Raw genomic sequence first — 25324 nt, forward strand, 5'->3', positions numbered from 1 at the left:
TTATTCCATCCAGGAACTTTATCTCTCTAGCATGCCCTGATGTTTCACTTACCCAGTCAATATTGGGACAATTGAAATCTCCCATTATTACTGCACTACCAATTTAGTTAGCTTTGCTAATTTCTCTTAGCATTTCACTGTCCATCTCACCATTTTGGCCAGGTGGACAATAGTATACTCCTATCACTATTCTCTTCCCCAACACACAAGGGATTTCTAGCCATAAAGATTCGATTGTACATTTAGTCTCATGCAGGATCTTTATCCTACTGCCAATCTAGGTGTACTTTGGTGCTTAACAGAACTACCAGACGAGTGAGAGGCCACCACCTGTAATTCTGACCTGACAGGATTGGATGAGACTAAGGACTGCACCTGAATAAAGGACTGTAATCCTTGAAAAAAAATTCTACCCAAGAAAAGGCAAAAGGATCCATGCCAAAACCAGGAGTTATCTGTGCTGTGCCCACTAAGCTACTGTCCTCTGGTGATGAACCAGTTAAGGGAGTTGCCAGGTCAGGCGTCCCTCCTGACAAGTCCTTACCCAAGCACTCATCAGGCTGGGAAGAACCAGGCTTAGTAAAAATCAGAAGGTAGATAATTCTCCCCAAGCTTCTAAGTAGTGCTGGCACAAATTATTTATTCATTGGTTTTTTTATACCGACGTTCATAAAAACATCACATCGGTGTACAGACTTGTTAACAAATGCACAGTTAAAAGCATTTAAAAAAATAGAGTAAAACAAGATAAGAAATACATAAAATCCTTAAAAGCATAATAATACATACAATATAAAATTAGAGGGCACTCCAGGCTGAGATGCCCGAATATAAGCAGCACAGAAGGAAAGGTGCTTAGGTTTCTTGGCCAAAAGTGCCATTAGTCCATCAATATGCTTAACAGAAGGTGTGCGTCCAGCTGAATGCATTCTGCAAAATTTTATGTGCACAAAATTTAAGCGTCCCAGAACTAGTGTCGCAAAACTAGGCGCACTTTCACCGCGCCAAACTTAAGCGCACAACCAATGTGTCCCAGATTGTGCGCACAGACGGTGCTTCCAAAAGAAACTGGGTGCACAATTCAGATGCACAGCCAGACACACTTGCATGCGCTGACACTCCTGAAGAGGGCAGCCGAACGCACAGAAAAAAGGTGCGCGAAAACGCCGCCGCTGCCTACCATGCAGCGCACAGAAAAAAGAAGCCCTAACAGTGGGGCCTAGCCCACCATTAAGAACATAAGAAATTGCCATGCTGGGTCAGACCAAGGGTCCATCAAGCCCAGCATCCTGTTTCCAACAGAGGCCAAACCAGGCCACAAGAACCTGGCAATTACCCAAACACTAAGAAGATCCCATGTTACTGATGCAATTAATAGCAGTGGCTATTCCCTAAGTAAACTTGATTAATAGCTGTTAATGGACGTCTCCTCCAAGAACTTATCCAAACCTTTTTTGAACCCTGCTACACTAACTGCACTAACCACATCCTCTGGCAACAAATTCCAGAGCTTTATTGTGCACTGAGTGAAAAAGAATTTTCTCTGATTAGTCTTAAATGTGCTACTTGTTAACTTCATGGAATGCCCCCTAGTTCTTTTATTATTCGAATGTGTAAATAACCGATTCACATCTACTCGTTCAAAACTTCTCATGATCTTAAAGACCTCTATCACATCCCCCCTCAGCTGTCTCTTCTCCAGGCTGCTCAAGTCCCTTACCTCCCACGGGAGTAGGAACAAACCTTGGAACGGCGCACAGAGACTGGAAGAAGGGGAAGGCCTACAAATTAACCTTCTACTCTGTCTCTCTCCTCTATATAAAAAAAACCCAAACACACACAACTTAACTGAGCTCAGTCTTATCCAGCTGAGTACAGAGACGGTTTCTGGCTGCGGGGGGGGAGAGGGAATACACCGTCACCGCCACACTCTGCTTCCTACACCCATTGCCTTTCAGCTGTTTTAATCCGCTAAGTCAACACCAGCTGAGAAAACAGCTACTGGACCTCATCTGAAGGCCACAGAAATCACCTCAGGAATTCTCAACTGGGGGAGGGACATTTGGTATCACCGCAGGAGAGCGGAGCTAATTAAAGTCTCTTATTATTTCTCCTATAAAATTTGACACAATCCCCAGTAGTGAAGTGCACATTCACCATCTGCTGGAGATGGAAAATACTGGCAGGCTATTGTCACTGCAGGAGTATATATACTGTGACGTCAGTTTGCTCCGTCTCCATCTGCTGTTAGAGGTGCATAACCCACTGGTCCTGAATCCATCTGTCTGGGTGCTAGGAAATTGAATGATAAAAATTAGGGAAGAAGAATTGTTAAAGGCGATTTCAGAATTAAAGGGGGGGCAAGGCCCCAGGTCTAGATGTTACACGAACAAATTTTATATGACTTAAGCAGGTGCTGACCAAACCGCTAGCAGCCATGTTTAACTATTTGAAGGAAGAAGGATTGTTAGCTCTGGGGGCAAATGTGACTGGGATAACTGTTTTGGTGAAAGGGGGACAAGATCCTACTCTTTGTAGCTCCTGTTGGCCCTTCTGATTAATCAATCTGGATCTAAAAAAATCTATGGAAAATATTGGCTTTGCAGTTGTGCAATCTTGCACCTTTACTCATACACGGTGATCAATCACCGGGAAAATTAGCAGCAGATAACATGAGAAGAGTAGCAAATCTAATTTGGCAGGGGTAAAAACAGCAACAAGTTCCAGCAGTCCTGTTGACAATAGACATGGAGAAGGCATTTGACAGAGTTCATTGGCCTTTTCTGTTTCAGGTACTGGATAGGATGGGGTTGGGAACCCACTTCAATACTTGGAGTGCAACCAGCCCTAAGCGTGTATTAAGGTTGGGGGGGTGGGGGGGTATTTGAATGTTTTTGAAGTTGGGGTGTGTACAAGGTAAGGTTGCCCTTGTTCAACGTTTGCTGAAATGTTAGAAATAACCTGCAGGTTGGGGAGGGGAGCAATCATACAATCTGACATTATTTACAGATTATTATTCACACTTACTGACCCAGCTCTATCTTTGAAATCTCTCAGAGGAAATGCGAGGGTACAGGGCTGTTTCAGGATTTAAAGGCAACGAGGATAAATCAGAGGTACTAAATCTAACATTGCAGAGGAAGTTGGTGGCTGGCTTCCATGCCCAATTACCCTTCAGGTGAGCTACGGAGAGTGTAAAATACTTGGGAGTAGAGATTGGGGTGAATTTGGTTAAATCATTGGACATAAATTATAGCCCTCTATCGTCAGGGGTTTTCACAGACTTGGACAGATGGGAATGGTTATAGTTGTTCCATTAAAAGCAAACATAGTCCATATGCCTATATGTAAAAAATCACCAAAGCTAATGATTTCCGAATTATCCCAAACAACTGAAAAGCAGGTTGTTAAAACAAACAAAAAACACACTTTTGAAATGTCTGTATGCCAATGCCAGAAGTCTAAGAAGTAAGATGGGAGAGTTAGAGTGTATAGCAGTGAATGACGAGATTGACATAATTGGCATCAGAGAGACTTCGTGGAAGGAAGATAACTAATGGGACAGTGCTATATCAGGGTACAAATTATATCGCAATGATAGGGAGGATCAACTTGGTGGGGGTGTGGCAATTTATGTCCAGGAGGGTATAGAGTCCAACAGGATAAAGATCATACAAGAGACTAAATGCTCAGTAAACTCTATATGGGTAGAAATCCCATGTGTGCTGGGTAAGAGTATAGTGATAGGAGTATACTACCGTCCACCTGGACAAAATGGTCAGACAGGTGATGAAATGCTAAGAGAAATCAGGGATGCAAACCAATTTGGCAGTGCAATAATAATGGGAGATTTCAATTACCCCAATATTAACTGGGTAAATGTAACATTAGGACTTGCTAGAGACAAAGTTCCTGGATGTAATAAATGATTGCTTCATGGAGCAATTGGTTCAGGAACCAACAAGAGAGGGAGCTATTTTAGATATAATTTTTAGTGGAACGCAGGATTTGGTGAGAGAGGTAACGGTGGTGGGGCCACTTGGCAACAGTGATCATAACATGATCAAATTTAAACTAAACTAATAACTGGAAGGGGGACAATAAGTAAATCTGCAGCTCTAACACTAAATTTTCAAAAGGGAAACTTTGAGAAAATGAGGAAAATAGTCAGAAAAAAACTGAAAGGTGCAGCTGCAAAGGTTAAAAGTGTTCAACAGGCTTGGGGGAGCCCAAGGAGGAGGTGAGAGGCCCAAGTTTTACCTGCACTTGGCGTGGTTCCCCCGGAATATCTGTGTTTGAACCCCTAATCAGCCCGAGAGACCCGGCTGACCGCAGGATGGTGAAAGTGGGCGGAGCCGAGTGACGTGAGTGGCGGAAGGGTGGTCCTTGCCCTATAAAATCAAAAGGCAGGCGGCGCCCCGCCGTCGCGGCACGCTGCCTAAGCCGCGCGCTCCGTAAGGGGCGCGTCGGCTTGGTCCGGCTTAGGCCGGCGAAGGCTGAGAGGCTGCCCAGCTCGCTAGCTTGGACTCTGTTTAAGCCTCCGTAAGGATTATAAAGAAAAATACAGAAGTCGGGGGAAGTTACAGCTCTGTTTTGGTAAAGATTTGGAGTGACAGATTTTCCTTATGCCGCATACAAAGCGTAAGGGTAAAATTAGGCAGGAAGCCTCAACCCATGCCAGATCGAGCCCTAAGCAAATAACGCTGACTACTTTCTACCCGGCATCGGAGACAGTGACCCCGGAGGTTCCCGCAACAGAAGGGGTAGGTGAGAAAACTTCTCTTCTGATGGGAGATGTGACTCTTAGTCCTGGGGCCCCAATTACACCATTACCACCTGTGACTGCTTCCACTGCCACAGCAATAGGCTCGTCAATGGAACGTATATCGTTTCTTCAGTCGAGCCCGATTGAGGAGAGCTGTGACTTTAAGGAAGTGTATGAAAGGGGAAGAAGAGAAGAACTTCCCCCTGCCCAGGGAGAGTCTTCGGTCAGGGGGAATACATTTGGCCCTGACCGAAGTAATGAGACACCTGGTGTGAGTGCCTCTCCCCCTATGGAGTCTGCCTCAAACCAGAAACAGGAAAATCCTCAAGCCTTATTATTTACACCAATGCCTGATAAAAGATCTGTGACATTAGAAATGTTATGGCAAGCAATGTCTGTACTTCAAAATAATATAATGAAACTCAATGTAAATATTAAAGACATGCAAGAAGTCCTGCTGAATATAAACCCTATTGTTACAAATTATGGGGCAACCTTGAAAAAAGTTGAGGATGAGATAGCCACTATTAAGGAAGTTCAGTCTACTATCATCCAAGGTGAAGGGTTAGTTTTAAAAAAAGTGGAGAATTTGGAAAATTCTATTAGATATTTGAATTTGAGGATGGTAAACTTCCCAAAATGTAAAATGATATCCTTGCAAGAACAATTAAAAAAACTATTTTATTGAAATTCTACAAATACCCTTGGATAAATTACCGGTGGTTGTAAGTGTCTATTTCATAAATAAAGATCAGGGTATAAGTTCCCCCCCAGTAGTACAAGAAACATCTCTTAATGTAACCGAATTAATTGAGACCTCATTTAGTTCCCAGGTAGAGAGAAGAGGCACTCTCTTAGTGAAATTTGCTCTATCAACAGATAGAGACAAAGTGTTAAAAAAGTTTATGTTAAATAGAGCCACTCTCTACCTGGGACAAAAAATATGGGTTTACCCTGATGTTTCTAAGGAAACACAGCAGAGACGGAAAAAGTTTATAATGTTAGCCAATTTGGCAAGGACATATGGTATAAATATAATTATCAGATGTCCGTGTAAATGTGTTATGCATAGAGAAGGGAAAAGATTTGTTTATTACGATCCAGAACATTTAGAAAGATTTTTGGATGAGTGCAAGACGCAGAAGGAGAGTAGTAGCACTTAATTTTTCTTGAACACCAGGTAAATTGGATAAGCAATAGAAATAAACTCCGTGTTCTGTATGTTAGTTAAGATTATGGTAAAACTTATTTGCTCAACTTAAGCTCCCCATTTGTTTTGTAACAGGAGTTTAGGTGAATATATGTTATGTTTGAATATGTATTGGCAATTAGATTGAAGTTATCCTGCTCCTAAGAATATTCAAGTGTTACTTTGAATATATGTATTAATTGCATTAAAATAGGTATTGTGCAAAATATAAATAAAGAATTTAAAAAAAAAAAAAAAAGTGTTCAACAGGCTTGGACATTGTTTAAAAATACAATCCTAGAGGCGCAGTCCATATGTATTCCACGCATTAAGAAAAGTGGAAGGAAGGCAAAATGATTACGTCATGGTTAAAAGGTTAGGTGAAAGAGGCTATTTTAGCCAAAAAAAACATCCTTCAAAAATTGGAAGAAGGATCCATCTGAAGAAAATAGGATAAAACATAAGCATTGTCAAGCTAAGTGTAAAACATTGATAAGACAGTCGAAGAGAGAATTTGAAATGAAGTTGGCCATAGAGGCAAAAACTCATAATAAAAACTTTTTTAAATATATCCAAAGCAAAAACCTGTGAGGGAGTCAGTTGGACCATTAGATGACTGAGGGATTAAAGGGGCTCTTAGGGAAGATAAGGCCATTGCAGAAAGACTAAATGAATTCATTGCCTCAGTGTTTACTAATGAGGATTTTGGGGAGATACCAGTTCCGGAGATGGTTTTCAGGGGTGATGAGTCAGACGAACTGAACGAAATCACTGTGAACCTGGAAGATGTAGTAGGCCAGATTGACAAACTAAAGAGTAGCAAATCACCTGGACCGGATGGTATGCATCCTAGAGTACTGAAGGAACTCAAAAATGCAATTTCTGATCTATTAGTTAAAATTTGTAACCTATCTTTAAAATCATCCATTGTACCTGAAGACTGGAGGGTGGCCAATGTAACCCCAATATTTAAAAAAGGCTCCAGGGGCGATCCGGGTAACTATAGACCAGTGAGCCCAACTTCAGTGCCGGGAAAAATAGTGGAAACTATTCTTAAGATCAAAACCGTAGAGCATATAGAAAGACATGATTTAATGGAACACAGTCAACATGGATTTACCCAAGGGAAGTCTTGCCTAACAAATCTGCTTCATTTTTTTGAAGGGGTTAATAAACATGTGGATAAAGGTGAACCGGTAGATGTAGTGTATTTGGATTTTCAGAAGGCGTTTGACAAAGTCCCTCATGAGAGGCTTCTACGAAAACTAAAAAGTCATGGGATAGGAGGCGATGTCCTTTCGTGGATTACAAACTGGTTAAAAGACAGGGAACAGAGAGTAGGATTAAATGGTCAGTTTTCTCAGTGGAAAAGGGTAAACAGTGGAGTGCCTCAGGGATCTGTACTTGGACCGGTGCTTTTCAATATATATATATATATATAAATGATCTGGAAATGAATACAATGAATGAGGTTATCAAATTTGCGGATGATACAAAATTATTCAGAGTGGTTAAATCACAAGCAGACTGTGATACATTACAGGAGGACCTTGCAAGACTGGAAAATTGGGCATCCAAATGGCAGATGAAATTTAATGTGGACAAGTGCAAGGGAAAAATAACCCTTGCTGTAGTTACACAATGTTAGGTTCCATATTAGGAGCTACCACCCAGGAAAAGGAGCTAGGCATCATAGTGGATAATACTTTAAAATTGTCGGCTCAGTGTGCTGCAGCATTCAAAAAAGCAAACAGAATGTTGGGAATTATTAGGAAGGGAATGGTTAACAAAATGGAAAATGTCATAATGCCTCTGTATTGCTCCATGGTGAGACCACACCTTGAATACCGTGTACAATTCTGGTCGCCGCATCTCAAAAAAGATATAGTTGCAATGGAGAAGGTACAGAGAAGGGCAATCAAAATGATAAAGGGGATGGAACAGCTCCCCTATAAGGAAAGACTGAAGAGGTTACGGCTGTTCAGCTTGGAGAAGAGACGGCTGAGGGGGGATATGATAGAGGTCTTTAAGATCATGAGAGGTCTTGAACGAGTAGATGTGACTCGGTTATTTACACTTTTGAATAATAGAAGGACTAGGGTCATTCCATGAAGTTAGCAAATACAACATTTAAGACTAATTGGAGAAAATTATTTTTCACTCAACGCACAATAAAGCTCTGGAATTTGTTGCCAGAGGATGTGGTTAGTGCAGTTAGTGTAGCTGGGTTCAAAAAAGGTTTGGATAATTTCTTGGAGGAGAAATTCATTAATGGCTATTAATCAAGTTTACTTAGGGAATAGCCACTGCTATTAATTGCATCAGTGGCATGGGATCTTCTTAGTGTTTGGGTAATTGCCAGGTTCTTGTGGCCTGGTTTGGCCTTTGTTGGAAACAGGATGCTGGGCTTGATGGACCCTCGGTCTGACCCAGCATGGCAATTTCTTATGTTCTTGTCTTGGTTGGGCAAATTCATATAGTCAAAATGTACCTCCTTCCCAGAGTTTGTTACGTATTTCAGACTATTCAGATTGCTGTTCCTGATACGATGCTGAAAGTGTGGCCTTTTATAAAAATATAAAAGGCTTGGTTAGGGATAAATATTGCTAGCACCGTACCTCATTTTTATTTACAGGGACTTCCCACCGGGGAATTCTGTGGGGATAGCAACACAATGGATAACCTTGGGAACTGAGCGATTGGAACAGGTGAGGGATGGTAGGAGTATCTGCTTGTTTTTACGTAAAAAGATTCCCTTATATGAATTAGCATCTTTTGTTTATTTTAGGGGTATTGTAAAGGCTCTTCAAATGAATACAACAATGTTTGAAGGTTACTGTGTGAGAGCAGATGGAATAAGTAAGATAATATCCAAAATATACACCTTACTGATTGGAGGATTGCAGTCTAAACCAAGATTTGTCCTGGCCTGGGAGGGGGACTTTGGTGCCTCATTAGAAGAAGCGGCTTGGGATCAATGTTACTAAATTGTGGAAAATGATTACAAGATCCCTTACAGATGATACTTGAACCCAGCTTGACTCAAGGTGGGGAGGGGGGGGATGAAAATATCTTAAATGATTGTAGTAACACAGTTTTACTTACTTTTGGAGTGTTTTGGTCTTGTTCTATAAACAGTAAATTAAAAATAAATAAGTAAATCAATTGTGTGCCCTTGGTATGGTTCCTAGAGTGACTGACTGGGTGGCAACAAAAGGTAGTGGTAAATGGAGTTTTCTCAGAGGAGGGGGCTACTAGCGGTGTTCCTCAGGGATCAGTCCTTGGATCTGTTCTGTTCAACATTTTTGTGAGAGACATAATGGATGGGCTGTTGGGAAAGGTTTTAGTATTGGAGATGAATTTCTTCTGAGCACAAAGGAAGAGCAGGATCAGGGGGTAATTGTATCTGATGATCTTAAGTTGGCCAAACAGGTAAATAAAACAGTAAAAACCAGAAAAATGGTCGGCTGTATAGGGAGAGGAATGGTCAGCAGAAAGAGGGAGGTGATATTGCCCCTGTATAGGTCCCTGGTGAGACCTCACTTGGAATACTGTGTACAACTCTGGAGACCGCACCTTCCAAAGGATATAAACAGAATGGAGTCGGTCCAGAGGGCGGCTACTAAAATGGTCAGGGTTCTTCATCCTAAATCACATGGGGGATAGACTTAAAGTTCTAAACACGTACACCCTAGAGGAAAGGCAAGATAGGGAAGATATGATAAAGACATTCAAATATCTCAAAGGTTTCCATACACAGGAAGTGAGCCTTTTTCAATAGAAAGGAGGGGTCATGAGAGGAGGGGCAACCTTAGGAAATATTTCTTTACAGAGAGAATGGTGGTTGTGTGGAACAGCCTCCCAGTGGAAATGGTGGAGATAAAAATAGTATCTGAATTCAAGAAAACATGGGATAAATACAGGGGATCTCTCAAGGAAGTGATGAGAACTATAATGCTAAATTAATTGGAAGGATGGGCAGACTGGATGGGCCATATTGTCTTTTTCTGCCATTATATTTTTATGATGATCTAATAAAAGTGGCAATGTCACAGATTTGGATATTACTATTCAGTGATGTCTATATGCTGTAATGGTAGAAACAGTTGTACAAGTGCATGCATATGTTAGAACAGGGGTGGGACACAAGCTAAGAAAAGCAGAAATATGGGAGAAGCAACAGGAAAAATATCTGGGAAAGATGGCAGTGCATCTCAATCTAATCTTCTGCGTCTTCTGCACAGTTTGAAGCCATTTCTACAAACTGTGGATTTTCAGACAGACAGTCTTTGGTGTTGTCTGGTATGGACTATTGCAGTTCTGTTCATAATGGCCTACCAGTGAGAACCATCCAGGGTCTTCAGATTATCAGCTGCATTCTGCACAGAGTCTTCACCAGTGATATAACTTCTGTCCTACAAACACTGCATTGGTTCCCTATCATGGCGAATAACATTTAATTAAGATTGCTATTATTGTACATAAAGTCCTTAATAATGAGGCTCTAGTATATGTTAGCAGTGTCTTAAGGATTTACCGGTCCTCTTGTGCATTTTATTCCAGTAATCAAGGCCTTCTTGAGGTAGTTTCACCTAATTTACTGCATTTGACAGAAGCTCATGAGATGGCATTTTCAGCTGCAAGGCCAGATCTTTGGAATTCTCGCCCGGTGTTTTTGCGCGATATTAAAGGTCATATTTAAGAAACATCTTAAGACTTATTTTTTTTCAAACAGGCATTTGAATTAGAAGGATAAATATTTGACCAGCTTTTGTCTAGTGGTATAAGTTATTTCAGATGGAACAAGGATGGATTGATCATGTTGTGATTGTATCTACTGTTTTTGTATGTTTTGAGTCATTTTATTATGGATGTTTTTACATAACCCACTGTGAACTGCAGATCATGTGAGATTCAGAGACTTCAATTCTGCCAAACTTGTTCACCTAGTGAAATACATGACCTTTGCCTTTGTGACCACGTTAGACCTGTTTTAACTGTGCTACGCTGGCTCTCAGTCTTGTCCCAGATACAATAAGAATCCGATGCTACACAGGCCTGGACAGTTTCCTTGTCTTTTACTTTATATTCTCGATAAGACAGTCTTGAGATCAGCTAATGAAGCTTTTCTCCAGCTTCCCCATTTGAAAGAAAGCTGGAGGTCATGTTGAAAAGGCTCTCATATGTTGGCCCCCAAACTACAGAACCCTCTCTCCCATGTGAGAGTGTCATTTGATTAATGACGATCTTCATTTTCATAAGTAAAAACTTGACTATTCCAATCTACTTTTATCTAAAGCCCAGCGTTCTTCTCCATATAGTTTTATGGTGGTCATTTATTTGGGAGGGATTTTCTTTTAGTCTTATGATGGTTGTGTTTTTAAATGTTGTCACTACTAAGTCTGAATTATTTGCTCATTAAGTATTTTATATATTTTGCTGACTATATGTAGGTACCGACTCTGTGAATCTTGTTTGAGCATGTCTGACTATGCGCGCCAACAAGTAAATTAAAAAAAAGAAAAAAAGAAAATCAGTATTTGTAAACTATGTGAGCAGACAAGTCCTGAACCTAGTACTCTCTGAACCTTGTACAAATTTTTCTTGGGCACAGTTGCCACCCTATCATGTTATTGTTTAACAGCTCTCTTGAGCAGCCCTCTTGTTGTTCCTCTCTTTTCGTTGCTGTTCTCTTGTTCCTATGTGAGCCCCCCCCACCCCCCGTTCATTGTATTTTCCACTCTTTAGTTATGATGTAAACCGATATGATGTCCCCACTAATATCGGTTTAAAAAAAAAAAGTTATCAAATAAATAAATAAAATAGAAATAGTTGAAAATCATAAGATAGGCTTGGCACTACTAAAAACCAAAAAATAAAATGAAAACCAAATTTCTTACCATTTATTTCTTGCAATATAATTTACTTACTCAGGAAGAGAGGATGAGCAATGTCTGCTGTTTCCTTCTCCAGTTGTAGAAGTTCAATTTCTAGACTCTTCTGCAACAGAGAGGACCCCCCCCCCCCCAGACATTTTAATTCACTTATGAAGTACAGTAAAGTTGATAATTCTTTCCTCCCTACTCGATATCCCTAAGGTAACAAAACCAAGGCTAGAAAAATCCAAGACAGCAGGTCACCCAGGTGTCTAATATTTGGCATTTGGTGCCTGCAACTGGAAGAAGAGCCGAGTAGGAGAGGAGCCACCGCAGTCAGCGGTAAGAGGAGGAGCCAAGCTCAGATAGGCAGCGAGCGACCATCGATGGCTCTGAAAGGAAGGACCAGGCTCAGTTGGGGCAGAAGCTGCTGCCAATTTTGACAGGAGCTGCTGCTGTGGGCAGGTTGGAGACTAGTTGGTTTTGTAGGCATCCGTGGCTGTGACAGACTGGCCAGGGACGAGGTGAAGTTGGTGGGGATAGAAGGGAAAGGTGGAGAAAGTCTAGGGATAGGACCAAAAGTTGATTTAAAAAGAAAAAAAAAAGGCAAAATAAGCACACAGAATATCCCAGACAAAAACGAGGATGAAGAAAAAAAAAAAAAGGAAAATAAAGTAATAGCTAATCAGAGATTTTTTTTTTAACTTTGGCTCAACACCCAAGTTTCCAGAAAATTTTCCAATCCTATAGAAAACTATTTTTTGTGTGCTTTGATGTCTCACTTGTACATAAACAAGGAGATAAGTGAACATTTCATGCCCAATTTCCTTTTTTGATGTAAAAGTAGGCACATGCTTGTGATGACATTTGTTATGTGAATTTCTGTGTATAAGTAAATCAATAAATATTAGAGATCGTTTTTCCCATTTGGAAACAAGGCAAGACAGAGTCAGCTCATGGCCACAGGCACTAACCAATGGCAGGCCAGCTTTAAAAATGCTGCGTGATATCACAATGTGCTCTGACTTCCCTGAGATTTCAGCGGAGCTGAACTGGCCTGTTTTCCTATAGGCAATAAAAAAGGATTCTAAGTGCGAAGAGCATCAAAGAAACATGGAAAATGTGAGCTGAGGGGGAGGGTGTCACTGGGCACAAATCTGAAATTGAAGCAAAGTATTGTGGTTGCTGTAAAATTGGATGAATGGTTCAAAAATTATAGAGGGTGTGAGTAAGAAATAGATAGATGTAATGATCTCAAAGGCTAGCTTCCCTTTAAGAAACAGGCTAACACTTTTCAGATAAGCAAGGCTGCAGGGACATCTTTGGGGGGGGGGGGGGGGGGGAGAGAGGTGGAAAGAGGAAATCTGGGCAATTTCCACAGGCCCTGCAATTTGGGGGAGCCCCATGCCACAGACAGCCAATGCCATCTCTGCCTTCCAAAAAAAAAAAGAGGTGGCATCATTAGCTGGTGCAGAGTGTCAGCATTCCTGGTGTGCTCAGGTCTGGGTCAAAAAAAGAGAGAAACGTGAGCCAGCATGTCATCATCCCATGCTGTTCATTGCCTCCCCCTTCCAGAGTCCTCAGGCCTGAGATCAGCTGCCAGAGGTAAAGCAGCAAGGACTCAAGGAGGGGGGACACTGTTAACGGCCATTATGAGTCAGAAGACACAGGAACCTCGGAGCAGTCAAATAAGTGCCTGGGAGGTTTGGCTGGGGAAAAAGAGAAGAGTGCTTACTGGAGTCTTATAGGGAGATTGGGGTCTTTGGGGGGTGGGAGGGCACTAGCTGGAGACTGGGGAGGATGGCAGGGAAGGAGGAAGAGTGATGGTGCTCATAACTAGGGAGAAGGGAGAGAAAACAAATGAATTATGGAGGGAGAGAAAGTTTGTACACTGTATCCCCTGCCCATCTAGCCTTGGGGTGGTGAGAGGCAGTAAAGGGGATATTGCTGGGTTGTGGGGGATAAGCAGACAGAGAGAAAGGGAATGCTGGCTATCAGATGTTGATGAGAGCATCCTGTTCTTCAACCTCAAGGACCTCCATTAAATTGCAAAGGAGACCCATTCTGATTGATTTGCCCTGGGCTCGGCACCCCCTCCCCCCAGGGTCAGCTGTGCAAATCAGTATTAGCCACTGCAGCACATCAAAATATGAAATGTTATATTTGTTTCTTTACCCCGTTTCATTTTGAACACCAGACACATATTAGAATACAAGCAACATAAAGAGTATTAATTCTCCCATAAACAAACAGTAAAATACAACCTGTTTTGGAAATTATGAAAAGAGAGGTTTGCCTGTAAATTTTGATTCACAAAAACTCATTGTTGAGTAGCCAAGGTCAAAATAGTTTTATGTGCTCAGTGGGATTATGTGGCACAGCATTAATCTCCAGAATACACAGATTCTGAATCTCAGCCAAACCGCCAAGAAAGGACTATACTTAGCTCACGACCCAGACCTTATATTTTATCTTAGCCTTAGAAGCCAACTACTAGTTGGCTTCTAAGGCTAAGAAGCTTCTAAGGCTCTGAAGCCAAAACACCTCAGAACCAAAAGCACATCTATACCCAATAGGTTTTTTTTTATGTTTAGTTATCACAAATGCCTACTACAATCACCGTCCCTTCACTTTGAATGCTACTGCTTTAAAGGTTTTTAGTATTAACTAAATTGCTATAAACTGCAAATACTTCCTCTGTACTGAATACAGGAGATTAATTTATAGGTCCCTACACGCGATAGGGTTCGTGCATAGAAGCCTATAAAAGATGAAGGTACCATAAATAAACAAGATTGTAGGCAACACTGCACCTGATTGATTTCCGCTTTGATATCAGCTATCCGCTCCACCTCTGCAACCCGCACAAAACAAGGATACTCTCTGCGGCTTAAATTCAGCGCTTTCTGTTAGTGAGACAAAAGTGACAGCATCATTGACGGCTACAATACAAAACGAACGGGCCGGATGTACGATCGTTCCCAATAGACACACATCAAGCCTCCTTGCAGGAAAAGAAACACAGATCACCTCGCTCCTGCGTTTACCTGGTTCAGAACTTCAGATTCCAAACACTTCGCTATAATCATGGCTGCTCCGGTCGGCTGCACAGGATCCCAAGGGTTAGACGACGCCATGAGACAGTACAACGCTAGTTCAAAGTTTCGTAGAACAAACCCCTGAACTGCGCCGTCTCCGCTTCCGAATTTACCGCTCAAGCTAAAAACAACTCCCGACCAGTTCCTCCCGTCGCGCCTTGATGACGTTTCATCGGGCTCTAGCAACCATTTTGCACAACCTAGCAGAAATAGTCCGGCGCCTACGAAGAGAAGTTGGAAAAAGAGGTGAAAAACAGGATAGTTCGTCATATCGAATGCGACGGGGCCGCACCACGAAGTTGAATCTGTTCGCCATGTTGAGTGTGGCGAGTTACGTACTTAAGAGCTTGTTCCCGAGAGTCCCTGTTTCTATGTTTCGGGAAAGGAATCGGAGCCTATTCACCGGAAGGCGTATATTTCATGTTCCTCTCGTGACAAGCGAGTTGTCCCAGCCACACCCGCGCTCCCGAGCTGTAGTAACTGCAGCCCCAGCAGCCGCCAGGTGAGCGCACAACGGGCACGAGCCGCCTGGGGTCCAGTAGCACAGCGCACGGCCACCGGGGCGCGCCTGCGGGCTCCGTCGCTATGATCGGCCGGGTCCTGCTTGGTGACTCCTGCAGGAGTGATAGAGCTACGTATGTGGCGAGTCCATTCTTGGACGGGTCAGACGGTCCTTCTGACACCATGAGATCTCGGTCTCCCTCCCTCCATCAGTCTCTGGGCCGATAACCCTGCAAGCCGAAGCCTCCAACCTTTCTAACCGACTAAAACTACTTAAGAGATAGAGGGTCTTATAGGAGCATCGTGGCTATCGGGAGGTGGGGACCCATTTTTATTCAAGTTTGTGGCATAGGTATTAGAGGACCCAGTGAGCCTTCGACACTTAGAGCAATGCAATAAGTTTTTTTTTCCCTTTAAGAAAGTAGGCAAATAAAAATGTCTATATGTGTATCCCCGAATAACGTTTTTATTTGATGGCCTATGCACATTAAATTATCAGGCGGGGTACATGAGGATTTTAACATTAGTGCGTTTGTTTTTTGTTTTGTTTTTTTTTATCCACACATTTGCGGATTATAGGCTCCTTTAGTTCGGAGTTGTATTTCTTGTTTTTGTTTTTTTTTGTTTTCCTATAGAGGAGAACAAGCCAGTTCAGTTGAAATCTCGATGAGGTCAAAGCACATTGTGACCTCATTGAGCATTTTGAAATCTACCTTGTCACTAATGCTTGAGGTCAAAGAAGGAAACTAGGCATCATGAAATTTCCACGCGTCTTGTTTATAGTTTACCATAAATTGTACAGCTCTAGTGTGTTTAATGAGTTTTATAGTTGAGAGCACATCAATAAAGCCCTTAAGCCATCTTTTGTGTTCATGGTCTGGCAGCCAGTTTTGAAATCAGGTCTGCATGAGAACTTTTGAAGAGAAGATCAAAAAGGCATAGAACATGATAGATAATGACCATGCAGACTTCCCATCTACTACTACTCTTCAGCTTTGTAGTTATTTGCTGGTCCTCCAAAATCCCCTGTGCTTGTCTCATGTTCTCTTGGATTCTGATATCTTGACATCTTGTTCCAGAGCCTTCTTTCCATTGAAAGAGGCCACCTCCTGTACAATTATTCCTTGGAGGTATTTAAATGTTTCTATTTCTATTGTTTCCCTTTTATCTTATTTCCTACAGGATATACATGTTTAGATCTTTGTCCCCATATGTTTTATTATGAAAGCTATTGACCATTTTAGTAGCTGCCCTCTGGACTGACTCTGTTCAGTTTATATCCTTTTGAAGGTGTACCTCCTGAATTGTGAAAAGTACTCCAAATGTGGTTCCACCAAAAACTTCTATAGAGGTAATATCACCCCTCTTTTCCAGCTGATTGTTCATCTCCCTATGCCAAGGATGGCAAACTCTGCTCCTTAAGAGCTATAAACAGGCCTGATTTTCAAGATATCCTGAATGAATATGTATGAGGTAGATTTGCATGCACTGTTACAGTGAATATGCATGTCATAAAGTTGCATACAATGGAAGAAATGCGTGCAGCTCTTATGCATATTCATTATGGATATCCTGAAAATCTGACTAGCTAGGTGTGCCCCTTGAGCTGCGTTGAGAAGCCTTGCTCTAGACCAGAGATAGTCAACTGTGGTCCTGGAGTGTCACAGACATATTTTCCCATTGATAAGCAGGCTGAATTAGCCATTCTGTCTGAGATGTCCTCTGAGCGGAGCTGTTCAAAGATCACAGAGCTTTGGCTCTGTGTGACTGCGCATCCTATTCCTGCGCAACGCTGCAGGCTGCACGTGGAGCTACTCTCCTCATCTTCGATTATTTTTCAAAACCATAATCACTTTTCAGTGCAAGCATGGCCCCGAAGTCGCTGGGCTTCAAGTACTATCAGTGTGGCAAGATTATGTCCATCACGGACGGACATAATTATTGTTACCTTTCCCTGGGCCAGGAGCACAACCAGTCCTCTTGCAGAGACTGCGGTTAGATGTTGCCCTGGGCCCAGAAGATTGTCGGATTGTGGAAGGAGGGCACCAGGTCCTATGCCCCAGCAGTGGAGCGCCACTCAGCCCAGTCATTCCTGGGGCCCAACACGGATTGGCTGGAAGAAACTCGGAGGGCCTCCTCCCTCGGCCCATTCAGTGCTAAGAAGAGCAAGAGCCAGGTGGGTCACCCTGCCAAAGTGCTCCCACAGCCCGATGAAGTATCTGGTATCAGGAGATGCGCCAACAGTGCCCTTGCATAAAGCTTGTTGGCCAGCGTCGTAGGACCCCTCCGCACCAACTCTACGCATGCCACGCCAGCCGTCCATTGCTCCTACCATGTGACAGAGGCCGGCCAATGGCACCGATAGCCCCTGTCACACGGTAAGGGCAAAGGGCCATCGGTGTCATTTTGATTACTGGCAGCTGACGGCCCAAGAGCAGGAGATTGCTCCCGGGACCCCCACTGGACCAGCAGGGAATTTCGGCAAGTTTTGGGGGGGGGGGGGGGGGTGGATCGGGAGGGTGGGGTGGTTGCAATTAATTAAATTGGAAGGTTGGGGCGGGTTTCGGATATCGTTTCAGGGGGGGGGCAGCCAAAATAAAATCGTCCCGAATCGTGGGAAAACTATTTCCCTCGGTGGGCTGATAAACAAAGGCCAACCCAAAAGGTTCATGGGAAAAAAAATGACATCCCCTGAAAATAAGTCCTAACCTTTTTTTCGGAGCTAAAAATAATATAAGACCTGTCTTATATTCGGAGAAACACGTTAGTAGTAATCGCAGTGACGATCCTGGGCTGAGGGGAGAAGCTGCCTCTTATAGAATCATATTCTGAGAGTGATATTCATCCTAGTACATCAGAGGGTCCAACATAGCATGGAGCTTTAAGTTTGGAACATGGGTGTGGGGCAATGGTTTTTAGGTTAGTAAGAGAAGCTGCTGGTATTCTACCTTTTCCTTATATCTTTTCTCATATTATTTGTTTTTCTTGTCTTCCAAATTGTGGATATCTTACTATCAAAGCCATGTATCGTTTTCTCGTTAATGATATGGTATTTATTTTTAGTTTATTATATTTGTAAGGTTTGGTGGAATATGTTTGTAACAAACACATGCAAAATGAATAAATATACAGCAGCCTTGGGAGGAAATTCCACTGAGTCTTACTCTGGTTTCTATAAAAGCTTCCTGTCCAATTATTGCATAACTTGGTCATTGTCTTAAGTATTTAAATCTAGTAGTTTACAAGGAAATTTTATTTTATTTAATTGATGCCTTTTCATTAGTAAGTGAAGGTGAGTTATGTTCAGGTATTGTAGATATTTTACATAACATCATTTATTCTAAGTCATACAAACAAATGTATAAAATCATAAAATCCACTTTTAGTAATCAACACCTTAAAGGGTGTACCCTTAAGACCAGAATAAAATAATAATTACAGTCAATCTTTTTAAAGGTCTGAGAAAATAACCAGTCCTTTACATTCTTCCTAAATATCTACTGGTAGTACAATCCACAGTAGTGGAGATAGATAGCTAAACAAAGTGTGTCTGGTTAACTCTAGTCATAACTCTGAAGGTGTAGGGGAGTCTTAAAAGACCCTTTTGGGAGAAGCAAAAGGACTTCAAAGGACAGTGGGGCATTAAGAGATATGAAGACTGGAGGGTGGCCAATGTAACACCAATATTCAAAAAGGGCTCCAGGGGCAATCTGGGAAACTATAGATCAGTGAGCCTGACTTCAGTGCCGGGAAAATAGTAGAAACTATTCTAAAGCTCAAAATCACAGAACATATAGAAAGACATGGTTAATGGAACACAGCATGGATTTACCCAAGGCAAGTCTTGCCTCACAAATCTGCTTAATTCTTTTGAAGGGATTAATAAACATGTGGATAAAGGTGAACTGGTAGATGTAGTGTATTTGGATTTTCAGAAGGCATTTGACAAAGTCCCTCTTGAGAGGCTTCTAAGCAAACTAAAAAGTCATGGGATAGGAGGTGATGTCCTTTCATGGATTACAAACTGGTTAAAAGACAGGAAACAGAGTAGGACTAAATGATCAATTATCTCAGTGGAAAAGGGTAACCGTAGAGTGCCTCAGGGATCTGTACTTCGGTGCTTTTCAATATATTTATAAATGATCTGGAAAGAATACGATGAGTGAGGTTATCAAATTTGCAGATGATACAAAATTATTCAGAGTAGTTAAATCACAAACAGATTGTGATTCATTGCGTGACTGGAAGATTGGGTATCCAAATGGCAGATGAAATTTAATGTGGACAAGTGCAAGGCGCTGTAGTTACATGATGTTAGGTGCCATATTAGGAGCTACCACCCAGGAAAAAGATCTAGGCATCATAGTGGATAATACTTTGAAATGTCGGCTCAGTGTGCTGCAGCAGTCAAAAAAGCAATGTTAGGAATTATTAAGGGAATGGTTAACAAAATGGAAAATGTCATAATGCCTCAGTATCGCTCCATGGTGAGACCGCACCTTGAATACTGTGTACAGTTCTGGTCGCCTCATCTCAAAAAAGATATAGTTGCGATGGAGAAGGTACAGAGAAGGGCGACCAAAATGATAAAGGGGATGTAACAGCTTCCCTATGAGGAATGGCTGAAGAAGTTAGTGCTGTTCAGCTTGGAGAAGAGATGGCTGAGAGGGAATATGATAGAGGTCTTTGAGATCATGAGAGGTCTTGAACGAGTAGATGTGAAATGGTTATTTACACTTTTGGATAATAGAAGGACTAGGTGGCACTCCATGAAGTTAGCAAGTAGCACATTTAAGACTAATTGGAGAAAATTATTTTTCACTCAGTGCACAATTAAACTCTGGAATTTGTTGCCAGAGGGTGTGGTTAATGCAGTTAGTATAGCTGTGTTTAAAAAAGGCTTGGATAAGTTCTTGGAGGAGAAATCCATTAACTGCTATTAATCAAGTTTACTTAGGGAGTGGCCTTTGCTATTAATTGGATCAGTAGCATGGGATCTTCTTAGTGTTTGGGTAATTGCCAGGTTCTTGTGGCCTGGTTTGGCCTCTGTTGGAAACAGGATGCTGGGCTTGATGGACCCTTGGTCTGACCCAGCATGGCAGTTTCTTATGTTCTTATGACTTCTATATGAGGCTCAAAAAACTAAACTAAAACTTTTAAACTGAATGTGACAAACAGGTAACCGGGGTAGATTCTCTAACTAAAGGAATGATGCGACCATATTTGTTCACTAAACCACATTACAGTAATCTAGTTTTGGCTATTATAGCAAGATCTTTGGGGACAGATATGGCCACAGTTGGTAAATAATCAACATTTGCTCAATTTAAAATTGAGTTGTCACTGAAATATGGGCACTCATTGTTAGCTATGTATCCTACCTCACTCCTAGATTCCTTAGCTGGCTCAGAGGTACTTCTGGGCTATTTAATTGTATGTGGATCAGCATTCCCTACCCATAACACTTCTCAGGCAATGGTTAGTATTTGCAAACTCAACTATGCCTTTATGTAGTACTGGATAAAATAGTTGCCCTTCACCCACAAAAGGTTGGTACGTAAGGCCCGCTACTGGAAAGATCCTATACAGCTCCTGCATGGTAAATACTGAATTGATCCAGGAACAGCACCGAGCCGCAAGTGAGTTCCCACGATTCAGATCTATAAGGGCCCAGTGCCTTGCTTTTGTAACCTTTTTATTAAAGTAGGAGGTGAACCATATAGGAATTCTCCAACTGGTCTTCGTGGATTATTTCCTACCCCTGACCTGAGCATGCTGACCACTCTGAAAGTGCATGCGTTCTTGATCCTCCATATGTATTTTTGGCCAGGTAAGGAGTGGACAATCTTCCGATGACCAATTTACCTGGGTAAATGATTTTTCAAAACTGCCTCCCCCATGAAAACTGCTGTTTAAATAAATGCAAGGTATATACACGTTGAAAATGTTAGTTTATATAGGAAGAGATTCATGCATTTAATAGAAATACATTTTCAAATCTGCCTGTTTTGTGTGGGGAAAAAAAATAAAAGCATCCACAGATAAAGCAGCTGCAAATCTCTGCAGGTACTTCATCTTGCAGCGATGGCTGGAAATTCCCCTTTAAAAACTGGTGCAAAGCCCATGGTAAAAGGTGCTCCCCGAAATCACACACGAGGCTTAAAGGATTTTCACAGGAGACTGGGGAATGGAAAAGTTGGGAGGGCATCTGTGCATGGGCTTCAGAAGAGAAACTGTTCTGTAAATAAGCATAGGGAAGAAAAGGGATTTGTTTAAAGTTACCCAGCAGAATCAATCAAGTTGCAAAAGAAATGTCTTAACCTAAGAAATATATGTTCACCAATAAGGATGCGGCTGACTTGGTCTGCCTGCACTGCTGTAGCTGAGGGGTGGTTCCCAGCTGTCAGTCAGACAAGCTTGATTGCTCTTTGAGTACCTTTCTGCTGTTACCCTTAGAGCACATTTTTCCCGAGGTACTTGTAGCTTATGTCATGCCCTGAGCTGATGTAGCAACAGCTGGCACATTTAGGTGATTTTTTACTAGAGAGTAAAAGCATGTGTGTATATGAGTTGAGAGAGGTTTACTAGTTTTAATTATTCTTTCTTTAGTTCTGTCATCATTGCTGGTGTAGGGCTATGATTGACTGCACAAGGCAGTGCCACATGCAGGCTCATCTCTTGGCCACAGTCCTCACCTTTGATTACTCTAAAACAATAAGTGAGGAGATCTGGGTTCTGGTGGTGTAGAACTGGGACAGCTTGTCCTTCTGTTTGACCTGATTACATCCTTCCCAACCCCAATACCATTAGGGCTGCATTCATCATCCGGGCAGGAGAGGCTAATGCTTCTTAAATTGTAGGTAATCTGATTGCTGAGTAAGATCTACATGATATAGCTGGGAAATGAATGCATTAGGAGGTGTATGCAAGCTAGAATCTGCCCACACAAACCATTCTAATAAGAGAGGAAGGATCTCTAAGCTGCAGGTATAATGGATACATTTGTGTTTATATTAAGGAGCAGGAAGACTGTACTGAGCAGGTCCGCTGGGGAGTGAATGACATACTACTTGGCAGCCAGACCAGAGAGCTGCAGAGAAGGAGCAGGATGGGGAACACCGCCTTGAAAGCTCACTTGGAGACAGCCCAGAAAACAGGGGTGTTCCAGCTGACCGGAAAGGGGCTATCAGAGGTAAATACCTCACTGCACTTGAGGGAGGGGCTCTGCCCAAAGTTATGCAATTTTTCTGCTGTGTTTAAAGAGAAGGTACAATTGTTCTCATGGTGTGCTTCTTTAGAAGAGAAGTAGAAAAGGAGAGATGGGTGTGGGATATGCATGTCCCTCGTGGCTTCCTGAACTGTTACTTTATCATGTTTATCCTATTTCTAGCTTGGTGCGGCTGAGACTAATTTCTTGTGATAGCTGCTGGAACAGGGGGTTAAATGGGAGGCCTGCATTTGTGTTCATCAGTGTGTGTGTGTGTGTGTGTGTGTGTGTGTGTGTTTGGCAGGGTGGGGAGGCAGCCGTTGCCCTTCCCACCAAAATGGGAATGCATTCAAGCTGCTGGCTCAGTGCTTCTCTTGCTCCCATGTGATGTGAGTTGGTTTACAGTTGTTTAGGTAACACCATGTCCCAGGGCACTGTGAGGAAAGAATTTGGATTTCTAGATGTGCAGCCTGTTCACATGCAATAAATGTACGCTGGAAAAAAATTTGCAAGATATTACGTTTATTTTCCTGTCCGTACCCCGGATCGGTCCAGACAAAGTGGGGTTTGCATCCCAACCAGCAGATGGAGGCAGAGAATTAAAAACTTTGAAGTACTGCTACATATCCGAGAGTGCCACCTGCAGTCCCTCAATATTTCTCTGTCTCCAGCAGATGGTAGAGGTGCAAACCTGCAATTAAGAAAGAAAGAAGGGACAGAAGAAGAGAAGTTAGAAGACACTCCCTGAGGTGTTATGTTCCTTTGTGGGCCATCCCTCAGGCTGGGGGGGGGGGGGGGGGGGTTGATTTCCCTTGGGCATCTTTGATCCACAGCAGATCCAGGTGTCTGACAGCCAGAGGTCCTGGTTCCCTCTTATCCTTGAAGGCTCCTTCCCAGAGCTGTTGCTAGCAGCAGGAAAGTATTCCCTTTTTTACTTGAATTTCTTCCTTTGCTGTAGCTGCTGTTTTTTTAAAGGAAAAAAGTTACATTTTTCTTTCGGCAGCAGCTGTTCAGGCTGTTCCTGGTTTGATCATCGGGGCAGGCCCTGGCTGGGGAAGGGCGCAGTGAAGCTCCTCTGTTCACGCTTTGGGCTGCTCAGGGAGCCGGATGCTGCGTTGGCCTGTGTTCCTTTCCTCTCCCACATCCACAGTCCCGTGGCTTCTGTTTTTCTGCAGCAGGCCCAGCCGTGTGGAGATAAGATGGCGCCGACAGCGGTTTCCCAGTGCAGGGAAGCTTGTTCGGGGCAGCAGCGCTATGCTGCGATTCGTTTCTGGAGGGGAGGAGCCCTCTGGGGGGAAACGAGGCTGGTAGAAGAGCCACAGGTTCCCAAAGACCTGTCAGGATCAATACTATTTGCTTAAACAGCCTGTCAGCCAGGAGAAGGGCTACAGCTCGGAAGGTGATGGACTCTCCTCCCCCGTTGTCTCCAGCGATCCCGTTTGGGGGGGGGGGGGGAGGAGATGCAAGCTCTGGGCTGGATAGGGATACTCCTGGGGGAATTCTGCGCACAAAAACTTTGTTGTTCAAAATAACACAATTTACATGACAGTCTTTAAGTAATTACATTTTAAATTAATACAGAAAAAAGTTATTACTTGGAGATGCAGAATTTTAAATATTTTGAGCAGAATTTCCCTAGAAATTCACTGTAAGAGCGTCCCACTCGCTCTCCCTACTCCCCTGGCCATTTTGCCCTCTCAGGCCCCAACTCCTTTACCTGCCAGTATCTCTCCCCTTCACCTCTAGGCTCAGCCCCTTCCACTCTATCGCCACACCCAGAGTTTGACCCCGTTCTCAGTACTGCCCCTCACACAGGCTTCCTCTGTCCCTCCCTCTCTCACACGTGCTCCCTCTCTCTAGTACACATACACACATGCTCATACAGGCTCCCTCACTCTCTCTTGCGCACACACACACATCCCCTCATACAGGGTCCCTCTCTCTTGCATTCACACCCATACAAGCTCTCTCACGCATACACCCTCAAACAGGCTACCTGTGTCTCTGTCATGCACCCCTTCACACAGGCTCTGTCTCGCACATACACAATCCCTTCACACAGGCTAGTACCCTCACCTACATACGATCCCTTTTTCATACACATGAGCTCCCAATCTCTCACACACATACACACTCCTTCACAATCTCCTCATAAAGGCTCCCCCTCTCTGGCACCCACATTCAAGCATCTCACCTCCCCTGCTCGCTCTATGAACTCCTTGCTCTCTCTCCCCCTCCCCTACACACACACACACACACACCCCTTCGCTGTGAGTGGAGTGCATCCCGTGGCACGAAGGGGCCTTCATCGTTGCACGCTCCGTTTCCACATGCCAGGGTCTCATTTGGCAATTCTGTGCAAATTCAGCACTACACAGTAGCGCAGAATTCCCCCAGGACTAGATAGGGGAGAGAATGACATGGAGCTTTCCTCACAATTTGTCTTGCTTATGCATAAGACCTTTTTAACCAGGAAAAGCACTGGCTATAAAAGGCATTTCAGTCAGCCGTTCATCCTGCTGCAAAGAGGCCGAGGGACTCCTTGGCCAGGGGTTCAGGGGACCTCCTTCGCTGGCTGGGCCTGGACCATCCTGAAGGGCCTGGCGGCTCGGATAATTGGGACCTGGATGACCCGGAAGATGGTCTTGGGGCTGTTTCGGGGATGGATTGGGATGACCCAGTAGATCT

The 25324-nt window shown here is 43.0% G+C and overlaps 2 protein-coding genes across 4 annotated transcripts in view; one reads left to right on the top strand and one right to left on the bottom strand.

The window, feature by feature from the left end:
* Positions 1-15355, bottom strand: part of HAUS2 (HAUS augmin like complex subunit 2) — a 38777-nt gene extending 23422 nt beyond the window's left edge. Inside the window, exons 1-4 of one of the 2 annotated variants that reach the window (XM_029598650.1) lie at positions 15268-15355; positions 14878-15149; positions 14644-14736; positions 11885-11954 (exon numbers count right to left, since the gene is read on the bottom strand). In XM_029598650.1, the coding sequence (XP_029454510.1) occupies positions 11885-11954; positions 14644-14736; positions 14878-14967 (253 nt within the window). In that variant the 5' untranslated portion in view covers positions 14968-15149; positions 15268-15355. Of the gene's footprint in view, positions 1-11884; positions 11955-14643; positions 14737-14877; positions 15228-15267 lie in introns of those variants that run through there. The other variant, XM_029598649.1, reaches the window with a different exon arrangement.
* LRRC57 (leucine rich repeat containing 57) overlaps positions 15301-25324 on the top strand; it is a 37400-nt gene continuing 27376 nt past the window's right edge. The window contains exons 1-2 of one of the 2 annotated variants that reach the window (XM_029598651.1): positions 15301-15430; positions 22448-22621. In XM_029598651.1, coding sequence (XP_029454511.1) covers positions 22538-22621 — 84 coding nt within the window. In that variant the 5' untranslated portion in view covers positions 15301-15430; positions 22448-22537. Of the gene's footprint in view, positions 15431-15609; positions 15747-22447; positions 22622-25324 lie in introns of those variants that run through there. The other variant, XM_029598652.1, reaches the window with a different exon arrangement.

The sequence above is a fragment of the Rhinatrema bivittatum genome, chromosome 4 (assembly GCF_901001135.1).
Source record: "Rhinatrema bivittatum chromosome 4, aRhiBiv1.1, whole genome shotgun sequence".
Classification (NCBI taxonomy): domain Eukaryota; kingdom Metazoa; phylum Chordata; class Amphibia; order Gymnophiona; family Rhinatrematidae; genus Rhinatrema; species Rhinatrema bivittatum.